The 25,555-nt window shown below is 38.6% G+C and overlaps 1 protein-coding gene across 5 annotated transcripts in view; it reads right to left on the reverse strand.

The window, feature by feature from the left end:
• Window positions 1-4,306: 4,306 nt before the first annotated feature.
• Window positions 4,307-25,555, reverse strand: part of LOC136834666 (uncharacterized) — a 155,720-nt gene continuing 134,471 nt past the window's right edge. For all 5 annotated transcript variants that reach the window (XM_067097261.1, XM_067097273.1, XM_067097255.1 and 2 more), the window contains 2 exons: window positions 13,724-13,953; window positions 4,307-4,504 (listed from right to left, as the gene is read on the reverse strand). In XM_067097261.1, the coding sequence (XP_066953362.1) occupies window positions 13,749-13,953 (205 nt within the window). In that variant the 3' untranslated portion in view covers window positions 4,307-4,504; window positions 13,724-13,748. The remainder of the gene's footprint in view (window positions 4,505-13,723; window positions 13,954-25,555) is intronic.

A 25,555-nucleotide genomic window follows, 5' to 3' on the forward strand; every position in this document is an offset into this window, starting at 1 on the left:
CCTGCCTCACTTACCACCTTACGTTCTACCTGATGGTCCAAATCTACGCTCATCGGCTCGAGGTGTATGTTGATGGCCGCCACCTCTTCCACCACCGCTCTGCACAGGTTGTCTTCTTGGGAGAGCTGCGTCTCTTGCCGGATCTTCTCAATGATAGGGGCGGCCAATTCCGCCAGCAATGCGGCGGAGATCGACACCGGGATAGAGGAGATTACAGATCTCCTCCGACAGCCTTTATATGGGTTGCCAGGCATCAGCGTTCCTCCCAAATCCCGAACCAGATCTTCAGGGTCGACGTTGCGAAAAGTCCACGGATGATTTGGTCAGACTGTAAGAAAAGGTAGGACTTACTGAAAATATTCTCCAATTTTCTCGTATATGTCCATATAAGCCGTTAAAGTCAAAAAAGAGACTAGAGGTTAGCAGTCTCTTATAACTTACCGACTCATCCACCACTAACTCGTAAGAGCGTAGCAAATCTCACAGCCATCAGGGTGCCAAACGACCAGGTCCCCAACATGGACCGAGCAGCTGGAGTCGCGATCGGCACGCCGTGTCCACAGGGTTGTTGGAGAACCGCCGTGCACCCTGGCTCCTGACAACGTACCATCTGTAAGTGGAATGGTGGTACATGAGTATCGTCAAGGCAAGGCCTGCCGGAATTAGGTCCGGCGGCAATAGTCTACCTTAACATAGATTTATGTATGATGAAACATGCGTGTCATCAGGCCAAAACCCAGCCGGAATTGAATCCAGCAGTAAAATACTAATAAACATAGGTTATGCTACAGAATGGCCAACTATTAACTACATTAAAAACAAGTACTATATGATACTCTGCCGTGATTTGCCACTGAAATCTCATTATGTCACATATTATGGAAATGGCATAATGTGGCGGAAAGAGTGTTCGCATATATGGCCCATCTCTCACCGCGCAGGGCGGAAACCACATAGTGAAACTGCCAATTATACCAAAGAACCATACCCACCGAGTGGTTACATGGACAATAAAAGGAGAGATCGGACTAACCGGCGGAGACTTAACATAGCGTAACTCATGATTGCTTCCCGGGACAGTGTTCACGCTCCAGCTATAACTACGGGCGAGCTGAGCTTACCGCCCGATAAGGGAAAGGTAGGTGAGTGTGGAACCCAATGAACGCGACCAGTCAGGTGGGTAGCACCCTCCGGGCGAATGTAACCTCCTACAGGTGCGAAGCATAGCGATCGGCTTTCCTGCAAGGAAGACGCCAGGCCACGTGCCAAATTCTAATGTCAGGTTCAAGTAAGGACTAGGCTATATACACGAAATAACCTGAGCAACCTCTCGTTCCCAGCCTACCTTCCAAGCCAAACTTTTGGCCTGGTCAGGAAGGCTGGTATTGGCGCTACAGGTGAGGGAGAGAAGAACCTCGCATGAACCTAGCCACACCCTCCAAAACCGAGACAGCTTGGTCAGGTGGTAAATTATGAATTGAGAGCCCTTCACTATTCTAACCTCACCCTCCAAAACCTAACTTGGCCCGGCCAGGTGGGCAAGGGTGAGGGCAACTCTCTCACTAGCCTAACCTCTTCCAAAACCTAACTTGGCCTGGTCAGGTGGGCCAAGTGTGAACAGGAACTCCCTCACAAGCCTAACTTCCCCCTCCAAAACCTCACAACGGCCTGGTCAGGTGAGCTAGGTAGCCTGAGCATCGTGTAATAGCACCTATCATGCCTAGCCTAACCCTCCAAAACCGAATTACGGCCTGGACGGGTAGGCTAGGCTAGAATATACCTATTGAAAAAACTACCTTGGCATCATGAGCACCCAACATAATTAAAGTTGACCATTCGATGTGAGTTATCTAAGGATTATATATTATAAATACATAAATGACTCAGCGGCAGAGAAGGCCAAAAAACATCCGTTATACGGGTAACGGGGTTACCCAAAATGGCCACCTCAGACGCCGAATCGCATACATAAACTAATCCAGGAATGGACATGTCATCCATCCTTATACACATCAGCTATGACCATGATAATAATAATACCACCATCGAGAGGCACCAACTCGCTGAGGGAGAAACCAGTGAAAGGGGAAAAACATGAGTCAGAAAAAGGGAGAGGTGTACCTCCATTCCTAGCCTAGATCAGTCATGATCTCGGGCTTCCTTACCTCCTACCAGCGAAATGGTAAATTCTCAAAAAAGGCTCCAAACTGAAATGGAGTATGGATAAAAATTAGCAGAAATTATTCTGCTAATAAAATGCGAAGACTGAGGGTCAAGCAAGAGAGAGGCAGACACAGCCCACACCCGGCTGCGTAGCAGAACTATTTACCTTGGTAAACAATATACGAACAGTTCATAATATATTGCCTCTGCGAAACAAAACCCAAAAAGAAATGGTACTCAACTTAGATGGTGGAAATTCCTGATGGGAGGACATTATGAATTCAGAAAAACAGAAATCACTAAACCAAACGAAAAATACGGTGTTTCCACGAAGGCGTGCGAAATTGGAATGACGACGCGGTCACGTGATGACGCCTAGCGGGTGAGCGGGGAAGCAACCTTTAGTATGGCACCCCCAAATTTGGGACTTTGAGAATAGAGAGATCTATTGGAGAAAACCTGATAGTGGAGTCCACTCACCCCTAGTGCATGCCCGACACCGTTATGGTGATCGCTCCAGGGAGTAAAACCCGGCATTATGGATAGCTTTTTCTCTGGTATATTTAGCAATATTTATATCTAGAAATGAGTGCTATTGGAACCATTTCACTGGGTGACACAGGTCGAGCCAGAAAACTATATATAAAATCTTCACTATTCATACAAAATTTTTGAAAATCTAGAGAACCTTGAATATATGACTCTGCAAGACATATTAAGTGGTGCATTAGAGTAAAAAGCAGGCAATCCTGGTATTTCAAGATTAAAAGTTCTCATTTTATCTAAAACCTATCTGAAATTTATTACTGATAATTTTATTCCTCTTTCCATCAGTATGTTCAGTGTGAAAATTGGTCCAAAAACAACATAATTTATATATACATAAAAAACATTGCTCTGATATCTGCCTTCAAAGATTTTGTATGTGTATGTTTTATTTATGTTTTGAATTTTCACACGCAGATGAGATACTTATAACGAGGAGATGGAGATAGTTTGGATATGTCCTTCACACAACTCAAAGGGAAAAAAGTGTGTGATAAGTGTCAGCAGAGCTCCTGTGGGCCACCAGAGAAGTTGGAAAACCCAGACCTACTTGAATGAGAACTATGAGAAGGGGAACCGAAGATGAGTTGAGATTTGTAGAAGATAAAGCAGAAGAAAAACATGAATGGTGGAATTTTTCAGAGACCCTTTGCCTCACACAGTGTTGGAAGTGATGATGATGTTCTGATACTATGAAGGAAATTTAGGTAAATAAGTTGCCTTAGAAACAGACTGCAGTAATTGAATAACAGCATTTTTCCTCTTGTTTTTCTCAGTATATTTTGTTTAGAAATTGGCCATAAATAAATGAGTAATTTGTAAATAAAAGGCATACAACACAGGCAATAGACCTCAAATGCTTTGCAACAGTATGTTTTGTTACAATGAGAAAATGCTGGAGTAACCTACTTCTGTCCAACTTATCCCTGGAACAATCTTCATATAATGGCATTATCAAACTGATGCTAACTACCCTGACAACTCAAAACACTTAGCTTGCTAAAATGCTAAAATGATTTATAAACCCAGATTACCTACAGCTAAAAGAATATGTTGAATATTAAAGAAATACAACTGGAAACCATTAAGTGTTATCTCTTTCTGAAAAAGAATACAGCACTTACATAAAAAGTGAATGAAAGAAAAGCACAAATATAATGCAAAAAACTGTGGAGAAAAGTAATAAAAAAAAAGGTGCTTGTGCTACCCCTCAAAAATCCCGGGGAATGACAGTAAAACATGAACAATGAACATAGCTGGTTTGATAGCCAAGAAATGATAGATCCACCATGTGCACAAAGTACTGGCCTACCACAAATATCTTTTCTTCCTTTGGAAATCTTTATTTGAGGGTATTAATTATGTGCAAAATTGGCACTAAAAGTTACTGGGTTTGTTGTGGAATATGTGTTAATACTGTATGTTCTTTAAAAGTTGATTAGAGCACACTGTCTCTTATCAACTGAGATTGATATACTAAAGAAGTAAATTCATAAAACATTCATTTCAAAATCTTTTTAGAAAGTTGAAAATTCCCTAGCTGTGAGGTTTAGGCACCTTCAACATACTTAACATAATTGGATTAATCAAACAAAAATTAAGTTTACAGTCTTAATGAAAACCAAAGAATCTTTATTTACACAAAACACAAATAATCAACCTTTTGTTATCATTTACAACACAGACAAAACACCTTCTATACAGAAAATAAAGTTAGGAGGCTGTTTTAAAGCCACAGCTAGGGACAAAACTTCCCAAGCATTTTATTCATGAATAAATTTTTCCCCTGTACAACCTGAAAAACAATGAATGAAAGTTATTTTAAAAAGATTATTATTATTATTATTATTATGTAATTTTATCAAATTTTAAATAAAAAACAGGCTGAAAGTTAAACTCTACTATCTAACTTACATCTCATATACTGAATAATATTTTAGTGAAAACAAAAATTTTAATTAATCCTTAACATTCTAATCAAGTGACTAAGATTTGGTTTCAACAAAATGCTTCATGCAAAAAGCACAAATTAAAGCAGTTTAATGATAAAACAGATTCTGACATTGGAAAAACCTAATTTTGGTAGCTGCTGAGTCCTTGAAGGAGTTACTATATGGTCACACTGGACTCCATAAAACTAAACAACTAATATCAAGAATCCTCTTATTGCTGGCCTTGGCTAGTATAGTGCTAGTAAGGTGATGAAGCATAAATGGACTCAATGCAGCAAGACCTTTTGTTCTGCCTGCAGCAACTACCAGATAGTTACTATTCACCATTCTTCTACTTACGTGGACACATGCACAGGTCCACCACTAATCACCAGGTCTGTGAAAAAAACATCACTACCAATTTCCATGCCTTTTCATCCAGGAAACCAGGTGGGATTAAGGACTCACAGTACCAATATTTGGTGTTTCCTAACCCGCTGTTTCTTCCTCAAAGAAGCATTTAAATGAAATAGACAAGTGGTGAAATGGCCTTCTCAGAAGAAAATCATGGTAAAATCATGCAAGGGACCACCCCTCTTCTTTTACTGAGGATTCCCCTGTGAGATAAATATTGAATAAAGAGGGGTAAAGAACCTGCCTACATTAACTTTACAACACAGAGGTGACTTACAAAGCTATGACAGGATGGGATACAGGACAACTGCTTGGTCCCCGCAATATCTCAGAAGTACCATGGCATTGGGGGTACCCTCACTTTCTGCTAAGACGTCTATGGGGCTGGGACTTGCCCTACCACCTACTGTTACAATGCAGTTAAACTTCTCTCTACGACCGCCCTGTAAACTTGGAAACTTCTTTGAAAGAAGCTTTTTTCTAATAATAAGGTACCCAGCTCCTAAATGTCATGCAACTTACACAAGGAGTGGAGGTCTGCCTTTTTAATTAAAGTAAGATAATACTCAACCCTTGCAATGAGAGCATTCTGTGGTGGTAGGGGGTAAGAAAGCTGGAGCATCTGGAAGGGAAGCCTGAAGTGACAGGACAGGGCATAATGTCTTACCTATAATAATGAGTTCCTGCAGAATAATGGTGGATTTCCACTTCAACAAGTTCTTATATTTAGCCAGGAATGACATGCCAGGGGACAACAGCAAATGGCAGCTAGTTGTATGATACAGAGAGCAGAGTTTGCTGATCAGGGCTCCTGACACCAAGTTGGCCAAGAAGACAATCTTGAGGAGCATACTGGTTGTCGTCATATAATGAGGGAAATAATAGAAGTTGAAGAACTTTAGTCAAGGAAAAGGGAATAGGAGCCCTTACTGGAAAAGTCTTTGCAGTGTAAAGGACCAGATGGTAGACCTACAGACTTTAGTACTGGAGTCTATCTATGGTAAACCCATAAAGCAAGAGCTCTGATGGCGTAGTCTCATAAGACGGAACTGCAGTAGCGGCAAGGCACATTTACTCAAATATGTATATTAGGAAAAATTTCAGAATGGTCTCAATTATAATTTCAAAAGAATTCCCTGTGTGCTTTCCATATAGACTGGTATTGCCGGATACAAGAAATCTGTGGCTTCTGAACCAGTTATCCAAAAATGTTGGATGCATAATTTTCAAGGTACACTAATTTAAAAAATCTATATGTGAAGGTCGTGAAGGTCTTGGTTCAGGAGGGATGTGTAGATGGCTAGATGGCTTCCCCTCCTACTGTCCAAGGTAGAACAATGAATGGCAATGAAACTGATTTCCTTGCCTGCTGGGCCAATTTAGGGCCACTAGGTAGGTGGTTTCAACTCCCTCAAAATCTGGGACAATGGATGACAGAGGAAGACTGACCTCTATTTGTTCTAGTCCTGCAGGAATGCATTACTTGCTAATGCCTGATGTCCGGCTTTGGAGACACACACACAAACTGTTCCACTTCCAGATACAGAAGCTGGCTGGCAATCATTTGAAAGGAGGGTTTGTCTAAGATCCACTCAGTCGAAGCTGCTATCTGCCTCTACAGCTGTCTGCTGTCACATTAAGCAATGCTGTAAGGTTGAGTGCTGACACATGCCACTTCTCTGCCTAAGCCATCTGCATTATAGACAGCAGGACTGCACTGACAGGAGCCGAGTCTCCTGATACACATCATCTCTGCCAACAACGTATGGTCCTCTTCAGAGGCTTAAATTTTCTACAAGACAGGACAGCCATGACTTTCAAGAAACTAAAGTAACACCTCTCCAAAAGAGATGATTGTCTTCCAGCCACCTGACGATCCTCCCAGTGACCCCCTCAACCATCAAAGAGGCATCTGAGTGTATAACTACCTGCACAGCAGGGAAAGTCAGATCAACCTGTTTGGTAAGAGCATCCTTCCAGGTACATGGCAGGGGACTCAAATAATCAGTCCTAGGAACTGTTCCGACTATCATGGGGACACCAAGGATCAGTTTTTTTCCTTATTATGGCCTGAGTCCAGCTGGGAAGAGACGACCAATCATGAAGCACAACCAAACAATGTCCCAGCCACATAAAATGCCTATTGGGTGTAAAACCAGACCCATTCTGGTTGATCAGGAACCTTTTGACAAGAGACTTTTGCTTACCATTTGCAGATTTTGAAGCACTCCTCTCTAGTAATCTCCCAGACTAGCCAATTGCCTAGGTAGGGCAAAAGTTGAGCTTCCTGGTGATAAATGAACACATCTTTCTTTCTGGCTACCTTGTTGTAAAAAGCCCCTGAAGGGTGGGGGAGGGGGAAACTACATTCACCACCCCAGCTCACTGGAGGAGATGATGTCGCCCAAGGGAAAGGTTTCCACTGCATGTGGTGCTGAAGAAGGTCCCTCCAACCTGCTAAGCCCTACTGTATTGAACTCTATCTCTTCCTGTGCCCTTAATGGGTATTCCAGGAGTTGCTTTTCCATTCCCTAAATATGCACGTCTCTGTCTGTCATGGAAAGGATGTTGTTGTTGATGCCCATTTCTGTTGCAGGAGGGCTCTTCTAGTGACAACTAAATTTAAATTGTTTGGCTCCACATCCTACTTGGCTTTTTGGGACTGGAGGGGGGTGAAGCTTATGGGAACAGGAGTTCCTCATTGAGTACGTACTGTACAATGCTCTTAATCAGCTTGTCCTATGAGTTTTGTTACAACAGAGTCGTCAAAGAGATCATGAGAGAAGGGGAAGGAATTTAACAGTAGGGTGACATTGAGAAGTAACCTGTTGGAACCTACCAATGCTTCTCTTGGGATCCTGAGATGTCAAGCCATGAAAATATATATTGCTTCCCATAATGTCTACATAATAGTCTATGCAACTGTAGCTATGGCAATCCTGGAAGGCTCAGGGAGCTCACTTGTAGTTATTTCCAGCATAGTGGTAGAGGTGAGTATGGAGAGGTGGAGCCTCACATGGAGCTCAAGAGGTGGTGGCTTTCCCATGTGAGATTTTTCCCCCAGCAGCACTAAACCATGGGGTAGCCACATCCAGCTGGAGCATTTTTGTTCAAAAAGAAGGACAAGTGTTGCCCATTCCCTTTTGAAACTGTCAGATACTGGGATTGCGGAAAGTATACCTTAGTTTAACCAGACCACTGAGCTGATTAACAGCTCTCCTAGGGCTGGCCCGAAGGATTAGATTTATTTTATGTGGCTAAGAACCAATTGGTTACCTAGCAACGGGACCTACAGCTTATTGTGGAATCCGAACCACATTATACCGAGAAATGGATTTCTATCACCAGAAATAAATTTCTCCAATTCTTCATTGGCCGGTCAGAGAATCGAATGCAGGGTCAATAGAGTGCTAACTGAGAATGGTACCCACCTGTCCAATGAGGAACTTTGGGATTGCTGAATGAATCGCTTTATTTCTCCCACTGGCTCACATTTCCCACTAACTGCAATGTTCTGGAATTAGGCCTCCACATAAAGGACTAGCTTGAGGGGGTATTAGTTGTCCAAGATTGTTAGAGGTACCAATTTTCTGCTAAAACAGAAAAAGGTGGCTTTAATGGCCCTGGCTGCCATTGCCAGTGGGGATGGTAATTGTCTGCTTTGGTGGTTTCTATAGTTCTACTGCAGGAGGGGCAAAGCTATTCCATGTTGAGAAAGGCAGCTCTGTCCCAAATTCTACATTCCACCTTATTCACTGTTTTTCTTTTGGTGAGATATTTACCATCCAAAGGATACACATATGGCATCACACGAAGAGTTGTCAGTATCGGCATCAGGGGTGGGCGTTGGTATCCCTGATCCTCCAAACTTAGGGAGTCATAGTCCAAACTGGTCAGGGTGTTAGAACTAGTTGGTGCTACAGAAGCAAGAGGGTCATCTCTCGGTGAGTCAAGGTCTAATTCTAAGGGGATCTCAGAGACTGACACAACTTGTCCTTGGACTTTTTTGTCAGATGGCCCCAAAGACCTAACAAGCATACCCATCTCTATGTGGGTTCCCTTGAATTCCTGGTATGATTCTTCAACAGCATCTAGTAAATACTGTTAATCAGTATCAAGGACATCCTTGATACTTTGTAAGATATATGATCTCTCTCCTAAACTCCAACCAGGTATTTGCCAGAATCTCCTTAATCTCTATTGGGATGGGTTGGGCTGGGGCAGCTGCATCACTGCCACCTGGCAATAGGGAGCCCTGGGTATAGGACTGGAAACCACAGGAGGTTTATTGCATGGGAGAGGAGGGGGTTACTATTGGGGGCCTCCTCAACATTGGATTGCTGTCTGGGTGATGCCCCTAGACCTTCTGGGTTCAGTAACAAAAGCTGTGGCTTGGTTCACTCCTTGCCTGTTATTTGGGACATCTATTCTTCTTAATGAATCTTCTTCTCAATCACAGAGGTCATACAAGGAAATCATGGATTCCAATGTCTTGGCTTGTTTGCCAGTGTGTGGAGCCTGCTCATGATGGGGAGGAAATACTCTATGCCTGAGTTTTACAAGGGAGATGTATCCTTTTCTCCCACACTCCTACTGAACCCTTGAACCCAAAGGGCTGGCTTAACCCAAGCCCCATCATTCTTTAGGCATACTCCACACATGTCCAGCAACTATCCAAACTCAACTTTATACCTGCAAGGGCTACATTTATGGTGGGCGATGTGTGACGTCCCCACTGCAGACAGTTGACTACACAGTGGAGTAAGCAACCTTTGGGTCTTGCTTATTAACAGCCCTGTGGTAATGAAAAAACAAAACCCATGAAAAACAGCAGGAAGAGAGCTGCATATATCTGCTGGATAAGCAGAACGCACACAGGAATGCAATGGACTGGGTCACAAGTATGTGACCATAAGAACCGGTTAAGACACAAGGTCAGGGGAAGATATTCTTCTGCTTTTTTTCTTCATGATAATAAAAGTTGTTGGTGTTATCATTTTGAATTATACTTAAACTAGAGGTATCAGTGAAAGATTCAAGCTAGAACTTCTTTACCAGCAGCCCTGTGGTAAGGAAAATAAAAAATGTGAAAAACAGTAGGACATGAGCATCATATATTTATTGGATAAACAGCAAGCACACTAAGATGAAATAAAGCTATTTGACATTTGGAAAATAAGAGGAACTGTAATAATGAATATGATTTATGCTAGAGTATTTTTCGATTAAATTAACCCAGAGTCTAAATTAAAGTACCATATACATATGCTACACAGGGTGGTACTGTACTTTAGATTATTATTATCAGTACTGTTGTCAAATATTATTAGTTTATAGGAGCATGTCTCATATCTCTTCCAACTAATTATCATCATACTGGAATATCTCTCATATCTTAAAATAATTATAACTCAACTGGCTTGACAAATAGTGTTTAATACATATTTTAACCAAATTAATTAATAAAAGGAAGTACCTTATACATCCACCTAAGAAAGGAACCATAAGAGATGCATTTCATAGGGCTTCATAGGTATACTGGTAATGTAATGCCCTCGGCAGAATATTACTAAGAAATGAAAAGTAGGTCTGCATGATCGATATGTTGAACAGAATTAGGATATAAAAAATCTCTAATGCTGCTTCAAATTTAACTGGGGGGACGGGGGATTCTCTGTGCATTCTAAACATATTAATAACATTTCTTATACTGAAATTAAGCAAAGGAGCGAAGAGTAAAAAGTGCCTGGATCAAAAGAAAAACAATGAGAATACTGGCATAAGGACAATCACAAGTCAATGGCAGGAGGAATTGTTAACAATGAGGATACTGCCATAAAACACAACTGCAAGTCAATGAGAGAAGGAATTGTTAGGCTCTAACATCATTCCTTCCTTTGTAAGCTAAAATTATATGATGAGACCAATAAGCTATTGGATGATAAATTTATTTATAAAACTTCTAATTCACTGTAATTTAAAAATGAGCTAAAGCAAAAAGGAAATGAGAAATGCATAATCCACTAGCCTGACAATAGCTCCATGCCCAGAGGAATGCCCTGGTTGAGGCAATTTTCATAACTTATCAAGAGCCCATTATTTTGAAGGAAGATCAAATCTATACACTTAACTTTCCTTGGCAGATAGTCATAATAAGATATTACAGTAAAAGAGGAAAAGTCTTGGCGTCTTCACACAACAAAACCTTATCTTGCCACATCTGCAGGATAAGGGTGAATAGCAACTATAGTATGTTCCCAGTAATAGTGGGGGTTAGGGACCACAATCAAATTCGTTAAGCAAAAATCCGCATTAAGTTTGCATCCCCCTCTAAAAATCCTTATAAGTGCCTATCTTAATAGTTCAAACACCAAAGACCCCCCCTCTCAAAATACTTATAACTGCCTATTTTATTAGTTCACTGACACCAAATATCTCTTAAACTATCATCCTAAAACACTTTATCATAATTTCAAAGTCATCTTACAACATTACCCTTAAAAATGTATGGCTTACAGCTAGGTGTGAAAACTAATCACAAGGTACCCCTACATTCAGACAGCCATTTTCTCTCATACAGTATTGAAGCTGTCCTGTTTTCTTTTTACAGATAAGGGAAACGTTGGGAATTCACAAGTAGACAAATAGGGGAAACACTGGGAATTCACAAGTAGAGTTAAGTACTGTACTTAAATACTTACATATGCATAAAAAAAATTATACATGCAAGCAATCAACAGTGATAAAATATTCTCGTGTGTATGTACGTTTCAAAGATTTACTAATTTTCAAATATTAATATTAATGTAAAAAGAGTAAAATATCAACAAAATGTTACTTCAGTTACAGAATCCATTTATACTGTATTATTATTTTGATCTGTTATCATCGTAATATGCATAATAAAAACTGACTGTCCCAACATTTGTAACGTTTACATTCTCAGAATCAGTTGATTAATCCTACTACCGAAAGAATTAGGAAAATAATTTTTTAGTCGCTACAAGAAATGAATGTATTAATGGAATTATTATTTTTAATTCTGTACATAAAAGTTTGTTACAGTAATTCATATTTCATTGAGAGAGAGAGAGAGAGAGAGAGAGAGAGAGAGAGAGAGAGAGAGAGAGAGAGAGAGAGAGAGAGAGAGAGAGAGAGAGAGAGAGAGAAATACAACACCTACACTAGACAATACGTACACAAAGCATCCGAGCTACAAGCTGTGTGATTGGCTACTTACAACCCTTCCAGCCAATCAGCACTGAGAAAAGTTGATACCCTGCTGCGTGACTGGCTACTTCAAACCCTTCCAGCCAATAGTGTGTCATCATGGAGGGCGAGCGAGAGAGAAAGAGAGAGAACTGATATGTTTGAGTTGGTAAAAGCAATTACAAATGTTGGGACGATCATTTTTTTATACATATTACGATGATAGTAGATCAATATAATAATACAGTATAAATGGATTCTGTATGTGAAATAAAATTTTATTGATATTTTGCTATGTTTTCTCATTAAAGGATATGTATACAGAGAGAGAGAGAGAGAGAGAGAGAGAGAGAGAGAGAGAGAGAGAGAGAGAGAGAGAGAGAGAGAGAGAGAGAGAGAGAGAGAGAGAGAGAGAGAGAGAGAGAGAGAGAGAGAGAGAGAACTCATACACTAGACAGTAGTACACAAAGCATCCGAGCTACAAGCTCTGTGATTGGCTACCTACAACCCTTACAGCCAATCAGCATTGAGAAAAGTTAGTAACCTGCAGTGTGACTGGCTACTTCAAACCCTTCCAGCCAACAGCATGTCATCATGGGGTCTCAGCCAATAGCATGTCATCATGAGAGAGAGAGAGAGAGAGAGAGAGAGAGAGAGAGAATTGATATGTTTACATCGTTAAAACAATTACAAATGTCGGGATCATAATTTATTTATACATATTAGATGATAGTAGATCAATATAATAATACAGTATAAATGGATTCTGCATGTGAAATAACATTTTACTGATATTTTGCTGTGTTTTTTCATTAAAGGATATGTATACTGCGAGAGAGAGAGAGAGAGAGAGAGAGAGAGAGAGAGAGAGAGAGAGAGAGAGAGAGAGAGAGAGAGAGAGAGAGAGAGAGAGAGAGAGAGAGAGAGAGAGAGAACTGAGGTGTATACACTGGGAAGATGTTTTGTGATTTTGCAGGATTTTACATTAGCATTTTTTTTATATTTTGCTGTGTTTACATTAATAATAATATTTGAAGATTAGTAAATAATTTTTTTTATCATAAAAAATGTATTTAGGAAAGGAAAATAAAAATACAGTAATTAGTGAATATTGCACTACAAAAAAATCAGCGAAGTAGTGATTTTCTGCAATATATTTGGAGATAAGTTCCACAGAAAAACCCGCGATTAATTGAAGGTACGATTGCTGATCCTCCATCTGGTGGGGACCCACTGTACTGGGTAGTCGCTGTAGGTAAAATAAAGGGCCTTCCTGCCTTTGAGTCCATTTGTACTCCATCAATGTATCAACAATGGTACTATAGCAACCTAGACCAGTTGTGAGAGAGTTCTTGATATTAGTTGGTGTCTTGTGGAGCCCCATAGGACCATAAAGATAACTCCTATGAGGATGAAACAGCAGCCATGCACTCAAATGTAATTTTAATATTTTTACTTACCTCCTAAGACATCTGAATTAATATATTACTCAGGGTGTTCTCGTCTTAGTACGAAATCTACAGCACTCTCTGAGTCAAGAATGGTGTCCTTCAAATTTCTTAGCAGAGCTAACCCACTTTTGTGAATTCTAGATTTTACATTTTTGTAGTAACACTCGTTGATCATCTTATCCACAACATAGTGCAACCATAAGATGTTAGTGTAAGGAGTAAATTTCTCCCAGTTATTCCTGTAACATAAATTATTTTTTAGCACAGAGGATTACAAATAATATAAATATCAAATCTTACCAATTATAATACCTACAACCAGAACAACCAATTATAATACCTACAACCAGAACAAAGTTCCAGATGGAAGTACACTGATTACACATCTCTTTGACAAAACTATAAGCTGTTCAGTAATCTCATATACTGTCGAGGTTCAAACATTAGCAAAATAGTACACACCACAATGCCCTCTTGAAACATTATTATGTTCTGTAGCAGCAACAGACATATTTAGTCATGGAATAATATTTACTGCAGTACAGAATTGGCATAGTTCTTGATATGAGAACTTTATTACTGACATATAATGCTGGTTTAAAATTATCAGTAGATGTGTAGCATTCCTAACAAGAGGCATTTCTTTATTTACAAAATATGTGAAGCTTATACGATGTTACATCATTATGTTAAATAATAGCAATATTCATATTTTGTCTTTTTAAAAATTATTTAAAGTAGGACTGGCATTATTTACTTACATGCATTTATTTACAATTGTCAGCTCAGCACTTGCCTTTTAATTTTTCCTTATTAACAAGTGAAGTAAAGATCCATTCAACATAAGGTGACAGACAAACTGACATGCCTGCTGTTTTTATAGAATATAATAATTAGATATTCAACTTGGCCTTTTAACTGAAACTTCTGCCAATTTACATACCTTATGGAAGCATGGTTAACTGAGATACCTTTTCCAGCAAAATAAGTGGAACACATTCATAACCAACAATATGTAATAAACATCATACCCATAAAGTGCTTAAGGACCATAGGCAACATGGTATATTAATACAGTAATGCCTCCAGCTAAGTAGTTTCGACATACAACGTTTTCAATGATAAAGCAGTTTTTGTCAAAAAAGAGAAATATAAAAACTGACTTACATCTCTTTAAGTATCTTATGTCAGTCAGCAATAAATACTACAACATAAAAAACAAAAATTTTTAAAATTCCAAATCACAAAATTTTTTTTTAAATATATATAAAATAACATATAGTAATGAGATGTACAATATAAAATAAGTTAAAAGCTTAAAAATATTAAAATCATTGTCTTCTTTGCTTGATGTTTGACTACAAACTTTACAGTTATACATACAGCACGTAGTTCAAGCATTCAGTCATCAGCCACAATGGCAAAAATAAAAATAAAAATGCTATCACAAAAAAAAATTTCAAATTATACGAAATGAAAATATTTATGATAAAATTAATTATTGGGATACTTACCTACTGTTTAAGTTAACTTACATCTTAGTGCCACTAGGTGCATGGCACTGGAATGTTTACATTCTTGTCAGAATTCTTCATAACCATGCACAAAGATGTGGTGAGGCTGGGTGGGTTTCCACTTTAACAGTTGGTAAGTATCCAAATAATTAATTTTATAAAAATTTTCATTATTTGGGATGAATCTTACCTATGGTTAAAGTTAGCTGACTACCACACTGAATGAAGATGGTGGGCTAGTCCTCCCTCAGAAACAATTGTTCAGCCAAGCAAACTGCTGTAAAAGCTTTTTAATGAGGGGAAAGAGCTTCTCAACATTCCTGCCTGTTGTGTGATCCTAACTGGCAAATATTGTTGCCAGACATTGGAACCACACCAAGGTGTGAGGTCCTCGTAGTGAGACTTGTCAGAGGATCCTTACAAGGAAAAAGGACCATCTCGTACAGTACTAGTGACTCCTGTGCCTGAGTTGAAACCCCATAATCGACAGTCCAAAACTAGAGACAACTACCACCTGCAGATATGAAGGTGAGCTTCCATACATCAATGTGTACCTTTATGTTCCTAAAATTCAATAGCAAAATTTCCTAACCACTAACAATAAGATAGAAAGCAAGGTTACTATCATATTTGGTTCAAGAGAAAGCATCCCTGCTGCAATGATAGGACTAAGGGCTTTACATACCTCGTACTAAATTTGAACGTTTCACAAATAATATGAGGCAAAACCAGTTATGTCTCCCCTGAGCTGCATTGACAACTTTTTCTAGTGAAAGGTTTTAAAAGAAATAAAAACATGTGCTTCCAGTACAGAATCCATGAGGCTTATTTTAAAAAATGGTAAAAGCTAAGGAATCAACTCTGTGTACATTGACTTGAGCATTCTTGGACATAGGAGTGTATGGTCCCCTAACACCACAGTATAAATTCTTAATTCCTCCTCCTAAAGGTTTACATCTCTCCAGGCAAACCCATGAGTTTTAACTGGACATATTAAAGTCACTTCTTCATTACTTACTAAAGCAGTTAAACTAGGTACTGTCACAAATCTGTGAAGGGCTTCCACTTCTACATCTTTTCTCTACACAATGAAAGAGGAGACATAGGTTGCCACCACCAGAACAAAGCCCACATACAAAAAGGGCTTGAAGTGCAGTAATACACTTTGGTGCAGCAAGAGTTAAAAGAAAAGGTATCTTCAAAAGTTCTTAAGTGATCCCTTATCAAACTGAGGTAATGTTAAAAACTTAAGGACTACGTCCAAATTTCATTGTAAACCATGCCAGGAAGATTTGAAATTTCCAGCACAAAAGATTGAAAACCTCTTCAACATTTAAATCGTGAGCGATATTCCAGTCAGCATGATGCAGAACTGAATACAATGTCAAGTGCCATTCTCTGGTCACTGTGACAGAAAACTGCTTTGTATAACTGAGATATTGGCAGAACTTAATCAGAATATCTATAGTGGAATGGGTGCTGGATATCCCTCAGGACAAGCATGAAGAACAAAAAACTGATCACTGTTATTGATACAGTCTAACAGTGGAGAGCCTCCTAGACTTAATGATTGCTTCCTTTGCCACTCTAGAAACGCCCTTAGCTTGTACAGACAATTGACAATCTCTGTGCAGTCAGATGAAGCAAGTGGGGGCTTTGAAGGAATCTTCTCAAATAAGACTGTCTGAAAAGATATTTCCTGAATGGAACATGAGGAACATCTACCACCAGGAAAGGAAGTTCGGGAAACCACTCCCTTTTGCGCTACCAACAAGCTATCAAAATCATCCCTGTGTTCTACAAACCTCGCAACTCGTTGAGTATTTCCTAAAAACAGCAAACAGTGGAAAAGCATAAAGGTCTAGGTTCAACCCTTCAGAAAGAAAGACATCACCTGTTCATGCCTGAGGATCCTGGCATGGAGGGCAGTACAGTAGTTCACCGCGATAACGGATTAAAGCGTCCGAGCCTACCCCGCTATAAAAGAAACTCCAATATATCATTGTATATATACGTGAATGCATGTTTTTGCCACAAAGTACAGGTATATCTATACCCTGTACACCTTAAACTACTGTAAAATGCTAATAACTGCTTATTTTAACAGTTCACTGCCTAATCTAACTGTTCAAACAAAAATATACCTTAAATTATCATACTAAAACAATTTAATATCAGTTCAAACAAAAATACACCCCAAACCATCATCCCAAAACACCCAAAGTCATCTTAGATTACCATCCTAAAACTATTACTCTTAAGTAAATACGCCCCTAAATACTTATAACAATGATTTACTAATTTAAAGATATTAACATTTATGTAAACACTACAAAATATCTATAAAATGTTTAATGCGAATTAAATAAATGTCTTACAGATGTGTGACAAATAATCAAGTTAGTTTTTCTCATAGTATTGAAGTCATTCTGTTTTCTTATTTATATAAATTATATTTATATAAACAAATAGTACCCGTAAAGTAAGATAAAAGCCTTATTATTAACCTGCTAAGCGTCACCAATGGGATATCTTGGTTGGCCGCATCCCATATCACAATGCCTTCAACTGAGTAACACATCCTACCCCTTTCAAGGATGTTGCGCTACTGAATTCAGAGGAGAAATGCTCTTCCCTCTTATACAAACTGTAGGAGTTAGTTGGTAATACTATGAGCTAAATTAGCAGTAAATGGCAACTTTTTTTTGTAGGGGAAAGAGTCTGACAAGAGGGCAATGACCTCCACCTCCCGCTAAGCTTCTGGATTTCATTGGTTGGTAAACAATTGATTTCTTTTTGTTTGATCCAATTTTTCCCCTCATAATGAGCGATCTAAAGTGAAAGAAAAATATTTTGCAACTACTCGTTGCAGAGAATGATGATGACTGTGATAAAAGCAATCAATAGCGCCTTTTCCATAATCAGCACAAAAATTAGCTTTCTCTCTCTCTCTCTCTGCTGCGGATTCCAAGAACTTTTTGTTCAAGACAAGGGAAACCCAGTGGAGTTCCCTTTACTTTTCGTTCACCCAAAGGTGTGGAACTTAGTGTTCAGTATAAGGGAAATCCTGTGGAGTGTTTTTTTTTTGGATTTTTTTTTGACAAAGTCACAGAGCACATGATGAATATATAGAAAGTTTGCCTACAATATCAAGTGCACTAAAATGGTATGACACAACTGAAAATGAAATGAAACAATTCATTAATCTACTGGCTCTATGTTTCATGGAATGGCATTCGAAAGAATGATTTTTTTCCCTTTTATGTTTCATGCTTATACAGTAATCTTTAGGACATAAAAATGCAAAATAAATTCTTTCATCTTTTCTTATTCTACATTATTTATTATCCTAATATCTTTATACAAAAATCAATATCAATGTAAAAAAGAACACATAAAAAAGCATAAAAATTAGCATACACCAAATGACCACTCTGCAAGCTAGAAAATGTGACGATACGGGAGCGGCGATGTCTCTCATAAAGAACACTTAATAGGTTAATATAAACTGCAGGACAGTATATAGTACAATACTGTAAAGTGAAATTACAGTGTACTGTAAGCATAAACATGTATTCATGTATAGATGATGTACTTTCTCCCTCACTCAAACTCCCAGCATTCTTTTTGGCACATGATTTGAAAAAACAGTTCAGCGTTTGATCCAGAGGCAAAAACCCTAAAATTGACATTTCCATTTTGCACCAATATATCTGGAAGTATAATATACCGTGGTCCGTTATCTCGGTGCGCTACTGTAGTGTTTTGGGCAGTCGCACACAGATTGGTGTTTGGGTCCCCTCCAAAAGGTTCCACAACTTCTGGCAAACCTGAGGAAAAGGAGACTAACTGACCAAAGACCTTGCCCCTTTCCTGCCAAGTAGATCTTAAATAACATGTTTCTCCCTAGGGCAAAATGAGGTAAAGGAATGATGTTCCTGAACTCTGTCCAAAGGAGAAGGAAGTTTCTTTGCTAGCCTAATAAATCTCTTGATCTGTCTCTCCTTGTCTTTTTATGTAATAATCAAGGCTAAATTGTCAGAAAAGACTGCGACTGTATTGTCTCTGACTAGATGTTCCGTTTGTGTAGGACCATTCCAATCTGCCAAAAGCTCTAGGCTGTTTATGATCCAACTCCTTGACATCAAATGTTTCTCAGAATGGCCCCCAAACCTGTCTCTGAGACATTTGAGGAAAGCGTAAAGGTTCTTGAGGTCTCAAGACTGATCTATGAAAGTTCTCAAAAGTGGTAAAAATAGTCCATGCATGTCTCTGTCGGAAACACCTCGAAAAGAAAAGAGCCGAACTTCATCCCCTGATAAACAATTGACTGGATCAGAAAAGCATAGATTAGACTACACTGAACAAAATGCCCAGCTTGAAGGCTAGACAAAACATAATACTTCTCCCTCAAGATTGTCAGAAACGAATTGGCAAAAATGAACCAGTTGCCCGAATATAAGACTACTACTCTGATAACAACCAGATGACTCCAACACAAAGGAGAATACATGTAGTGCTGTACTTGGACCAAAACACAGGAGCTTCGAATTGGAATACCTTCCCTTAGAAGAAAAAGTTTAGATACTTCTTTAACTGATGATGTACCGGGACGTGGAAATAAGTGTCCTTCATGTCGACAGAAATCATTCTTTGCCCTTCCTTAAGGCCACCAGGACCAAATTGAATGACTTCATCTAAAAGGAAGTAATATGAATACACTTGCTGAGACTGGAAATGTCTAATAGTGGCCTCCAGCTCCCTCCCTGAGGTCTTGGGAACAAGAAAAAAAGATGGTAAAGCCTTGTTGGCTAATACAAAAATGGCTCGATGGTCTCACTGCATAGCAACTGTCCAATCTACTTCTCCCAACTCAGAACTTGTGTGTGAAGAGAGTGAGGAGAGAAGGATATCAGGAAGCTGATAGGGGGTGGATATATAACAGAAGGTACAAAGTATCCTTCCCTGAGAAAAATCTCAACAAAAGGCTCTTCTTGAAGCTTTGCCAATCACTTCAAAAACTCTGTATACGGCCTTCTGAGGATCCACACAGCCTACTGAACAGGGAGTTCAAAACAAGTTATGGTTACATATGCATTTTTTTCTTTTTAAGAATGTGAGCCAGATCACTTATTGAAGCAGAACGCAATAGTGGTTTGGGAAATCCTACATGGAACTTTCATAAGAAAAAGGTTGTAGGGGCAAGACCTTAGAGGGAAGACTTCAAGGATAGTGCTAAGAATTTTCTATTCTCCTGATTCGAGACATCTTAGGTGATGGCCTTAAACATTTAGGGATTAAGGAGACAATGATGGGACACTGTCAAAAGCAGGTACAGGCAATCCCTGGTTATCAGCATTCCGGTTATAGGTGATCCAGTTTTAAGGCGCTTGTCTAGCAACAACTGGATTTTTGGGGCTGATCTCTAGTCATCGGCACCAATCCCCACTTAACAGTGGCTCCGATCACCGGGGACACTAATGGTTGAGCCTAAAGAAATGCTGCCCCTTCATGACTAATATTTATATTATGACTATTATCATCGTCTTTTATACATATCTACATAGTAGCTCATCTCGCTCCCCTAAGGGGACAGGTAACATCTTGTCTACGGTGTTTGGTAAGTGAGAGAGAATGTGTGTGTGACTGGTCTCCTCCCTTTTCTCTTTTTTTACCTTTTTCTCTCGTAGGGCAGAGAGGCAGGTAGTGAGCCGTTACGTGCTGGATGGACAAGTTATGTACCCTTTTTTTTTTTCATCTTTTAGTAGATTGATTAGACAGTAAACCCCCGTATTTGTTTTTTTTCTGTCTTCCAAAGATGTACTACTACCTTTACTACGCATTCTTAAAACACTATGAACACACACACACACACGCAAACAGTGTGCATAAGTAAAGAGACTCAAATTAGCAGTATCTTTATATATCTATCCACTTCTCATTCTACCTTTTGGAGAGAGAGAGAGAGAGAGAGAGAGAGAGAGAGAGAGAGAGAGAGAGAGAGAGAGAGAGAGAGAGAGAGAGAGAGAGAAATTAATCTTCTATCTTTGGTCAGAAATGTCAGGTAATTTGACATATTTAACAGTTCCACCCTCCCCCATAGCTTCAAAGCTTTGGGCAAAAGACAGGGCATGATATTTCTTTGTTTAAAAATTGAAATAATTTACTTTAAAAATGCATAAATGTTGTAATTACAGTATATTATTATTAATATTATTATTATTTAATCTTATTAATATTTGAAAATTAGCACTTATTATTAGGTAAGTAATTTATTTATCATGTATAACTGAATCACAAAAATATGGAACGTGATGAATATATGAATAAAGATAAAATCCATGAAGGAAAGGGAAATAATGGAGTGCTGCGAGGCCTTTTGACTGTCTGTCGTCCTTTGTTTAGTAGCTAAGTAAAGGATGACAGACAATCAAATGGATATTATCTTTATTTATTTATCATACAAATGTGGTTAGTCCTCACAATCTCCCACAAATTTGTTAAAAAGTTCTTGTGCCGTCATTCTCTCTCTCTCTCTTATCTCAGAGAGAGAGAGAGAGAGAGAGAGAGAGAGAGAGAGAGAGAGAGAGAGAGAGAGAGAGAGAGAGAGAGAGAGAGAGAGAGAGATAAAAAATACTACTCACCCTCCTTTTAGTGTATGCAAAGCCTGTGAGGTACAAGCTTTGTGATAGGTTAAAATCCCACCCTTCCTGCCAATAACATGTCGTCAGGGAGGCGAGAGGGGGTGGAGGGGCTTGTTACAAGTTGTTTTAGCTACTGTCAGTCCTTCCAACCAATAGCGTATCATCATGGAGAGAGGGGGTTACTACGAGCTCTGTTATTGGGTACTTCCAATCCCTCGAGCTGATATCATCTCGTCATGAAGCCTCAAAGCAATACAAAAATTGTTAGACAAGCGATGATGGGATTTTAGTATATTTTTATGTTTACATACAGTAATCCATATTTCTTTGAAGGATATATGCAGTACAGAGAGAGAGAGAGAGAGAGAGAGAGAGAGAGAGAGAGAGAGAGAGAGAGAGAGAGAGAGAGAGAGAGAGAGAGAGAGAGAGAGAGATGGGTGATTGGCCTTACTTAAATCTCTAGTGGAATTATGAGAGAGAGAGAGAGAGAGAGAGAGAGAGAGAGAGAGAGAGAGAGAGAGAGAGATATGGGTGGTTGGCCTTACTTAAATTTCAAAAGTGAACATACTCATGAATTATTTGGAGAGAGAGAGAGAGAGAGAGAGAGAGAGAGAGAGAGAGAGAGAGAGAGAGACAGAGGTTGAATGAAGTGATTACATCGGTAAGCAGTTTTATGATTTCACAGGATTTTAATTGAACTTTTATCGATACTTTGCTGTGGTTACCTTAATATTATTATTTTAAAATTAGTAAATCATCTTTTTATCATAAAAAGTGTATTTAGTCATGAAAATAAAATAAAAATCAGTAATTAGTGAATACTGCTCTAAGAAAAATTCTGCGAATGTGAATTTTCTTATGTCGTATGTGTTGGACTGAGTCATCCGAAATATTACCGTCAAGAATCGTAAGAAAACCTTACTTTTAATCCTTTGGGTGTCTTGAAAACAACGAATCCTGCATTTTTATTACTGAATTTTTCATAATAAAAGCCCTCCAAACATTGACCATTCTGCCGGTTTGGATGTATATTTCTTCCGACCAGCGTCAGACCGGCGTTGTCCGAAATACTGTCGAAAATCGTAAGAAAACCTTACTTTTAATCCTTTGGGTGTCTTGAAAACAATGTATCCTGCATTTATATTCAGTTTTTCAACAGAAACACCTCCAAAATTTGACCATTCTGCCATCCTGGGGCCATATTTCTTCCGTTGGATCCGCATTGTCAGCGTCATAAACCTGGAACATCAATTGTAACCCAGGAAATAATTTTTTTATGAATATATTTGAAAAGCGTCGAAGACTCGGAACGTCATAAGCCGAGCCCATCGTAACGCGGAGACTGTCTGTACAGGGCAAGTATAAAGGATAGAGAGGACTCAAAGATAATCCTATCCAAACTAGATAAATTGTATCTAAAAGATACGCTAATGGAAATAAATGAAATATGTTAACAGTAAAAAAAATTCAACTTGATTACGATATTTTTCTTAGTTTTGCCCTCTTTTTGATGAATGATTTTACTTTACCATTCACTGAATTACAGTAAAGTGAAAAATTATTTTAAAATAGGAAAAGAATCTAGCGAAAAGTTTGAGAGATTTTCTAATTAGGTATGAAAAGGCAGAATCAGAGTGTAACAGAGCGATAGGGAAAAGCATGCTTGAAGGAGAAGCTAAGGGTTTTCATGTACTGGAACAAGCGAATCTCACAGAAAATACAAAACAAATGGTATTAGCAGCTTGTGGCCAAGGAAAGTTGGAAAACAAAAGTGTCACAGATAATGAAAAGAATATTTCAGGGATTAGGGAATAAAGAGGAAGGGGAATGGTGGGGGTCAGAAGGCTATACAAATTCTGGGAGAGAGAGGGAAAACCAAAGATATCAGGAAAATGGAACTGAGGTAGAGATGGAAGAAATCCTATAAATACAGAAGGGAAAGTAACATTGTGTGCAAAACACAAATCAGAATGGCATTGGGCTAGGAACTGTCCTCAGAATTTTCAAAAGAAGAAAACAAACTGGACAAGAAGAAAAAGTTTATATAGAAGTTAGTAAAATATAGGAAGAATCTTGGGAAGAGGTTGATGCAATTTTAGACAGGATGTAAATTGACAGTTTGTGGGGACTTGTGACTAGCATGCATGGTCGTGGGTTTGAATCATGAAGAGTTGAGGAGAATGAATGATACTAAGAAAGAGTCTAATAAAGTATTTAATTTTGGAAAGTCATAATACAAATTGAAAGGATTAATGGAAATACTGTACCAGTGATACTGAAAAACAAAAAGTTTTATTTGAAGACAGAAATTTTGCAGGGTGATGTACTGTGGCTAATAGGTAAGAAAACCATAAGTAAAATAGGTATGACTATAAATTTAAAAGAGAATTTTGTTAAAATGGAAGTATTAGGGGAAATGAAGGTAAAGTTAAGAGAGGACAAACAGGGTTACTTAAGAATACCAATTTTGAGGAGGAAGTTAGAAGAACTGTCACTGGAGGGTTGGAAGGGAAAGAGTCTAAGGGAAATTAAAGGTGCAATGATGAAGTTACATCTACAATTTGGTCACAGAAGTGGAGACAAAATATGGAAACTAACAGAAGAAGCACAGTGGACTGATGGTTTGAGAGAGAAAGAAAAGGACATAAAAAAATTACTAACAGACTTGATTGTAAGTTGTGAGGTATGTAAAAGATACAAAAGAAAGCCAGGATTTTCTTGGAGTAAAACATTAAATGAAATTGTAGCAATGGGTGAGGGAGAGACAGAAGAAAGTTCTTGGTAATGGTAGACATGGCAATGAGGCATTGTCAGGCTTTTTGGATAAAAGATAAGAAACCAAAAACTGTTATAATAAAAGCACTTTTTGATGGGTGGTTTGCTATATTTGGAGTGCCTTCTAAAATATCATCAGACAGCAGGGGAGAATTTCAAAATGAAAAAGTAAGGAGGATGGCAGAAAGATGGAATATTAAAGTACTGGTCACAGCATCTGAATATCCTGGAGCAATAGAATATGTGAAAAGACAGTAGGCATAATCAAAGAAAGTTTAAGAAAGATGAAAGATGATGAAGTGGATTGGTCCATAGCATTAAGATGGGTAGTAAGTACTAGGAACTGCTTAATAAATAATGGTTGTTTCTCCCCTAACCAGTTAGTATCTGGAAAAACCCTTCTTTGCCAAATTTAATGGGAGAAGAGAGTTCAAGTCTTGCAAGCAGAGAGAAGGTATGGAAGAAAGTATAGTAAGGGATACACTGAATGCAATGCATAAGGCCAGAGAAGCGTTTATTAGAAATGAGCCTTGTAATAAAATAAGAATTGCTTTAAATAAAAACGTCAGAGAACATAAATTTGAAGAAGCAGCTGTGGGAGATGAGGTATTCTATAAGAGAGAAAATGAAAATGAATGGAGGGGACCTGCTCAGGTAGTGGGAGTATCAGGTCGAACAGTAGTGGTTAAACATGGGGATTCTCTAAGAGAAGTAGCTAGAATACATGTTACTGGATTCAAAGACACTCACCAGAAAAAGAAAAGATACCTAAAATAGATAAAACACATACTGTGAAGGGTAAATCGTGTGATCCAAAGGAAGGGGATTTAGATGGGCAGGAAGGAAAGGTGATGATAATGGGCTGGAGAAGGAATGCAGATATAGAAGAGGCTATAGAAAGAGATTTG

This window comes from Macrobrachium rosenbergii, chromosome 4 (genome assembly GCF_040412425.1).
Source record: "Macrobrachium rosenbergii isolate ZJJX-2024 chromosome 4, ASM4041242v1, whole genome shotgun sequence".
NCBI lineage: Eukaryota > Metazoa > Arthropoda > Malacostraca > Decapoda > Palaemonidae > Macrobrachium > Macrobrachium rosenbergii.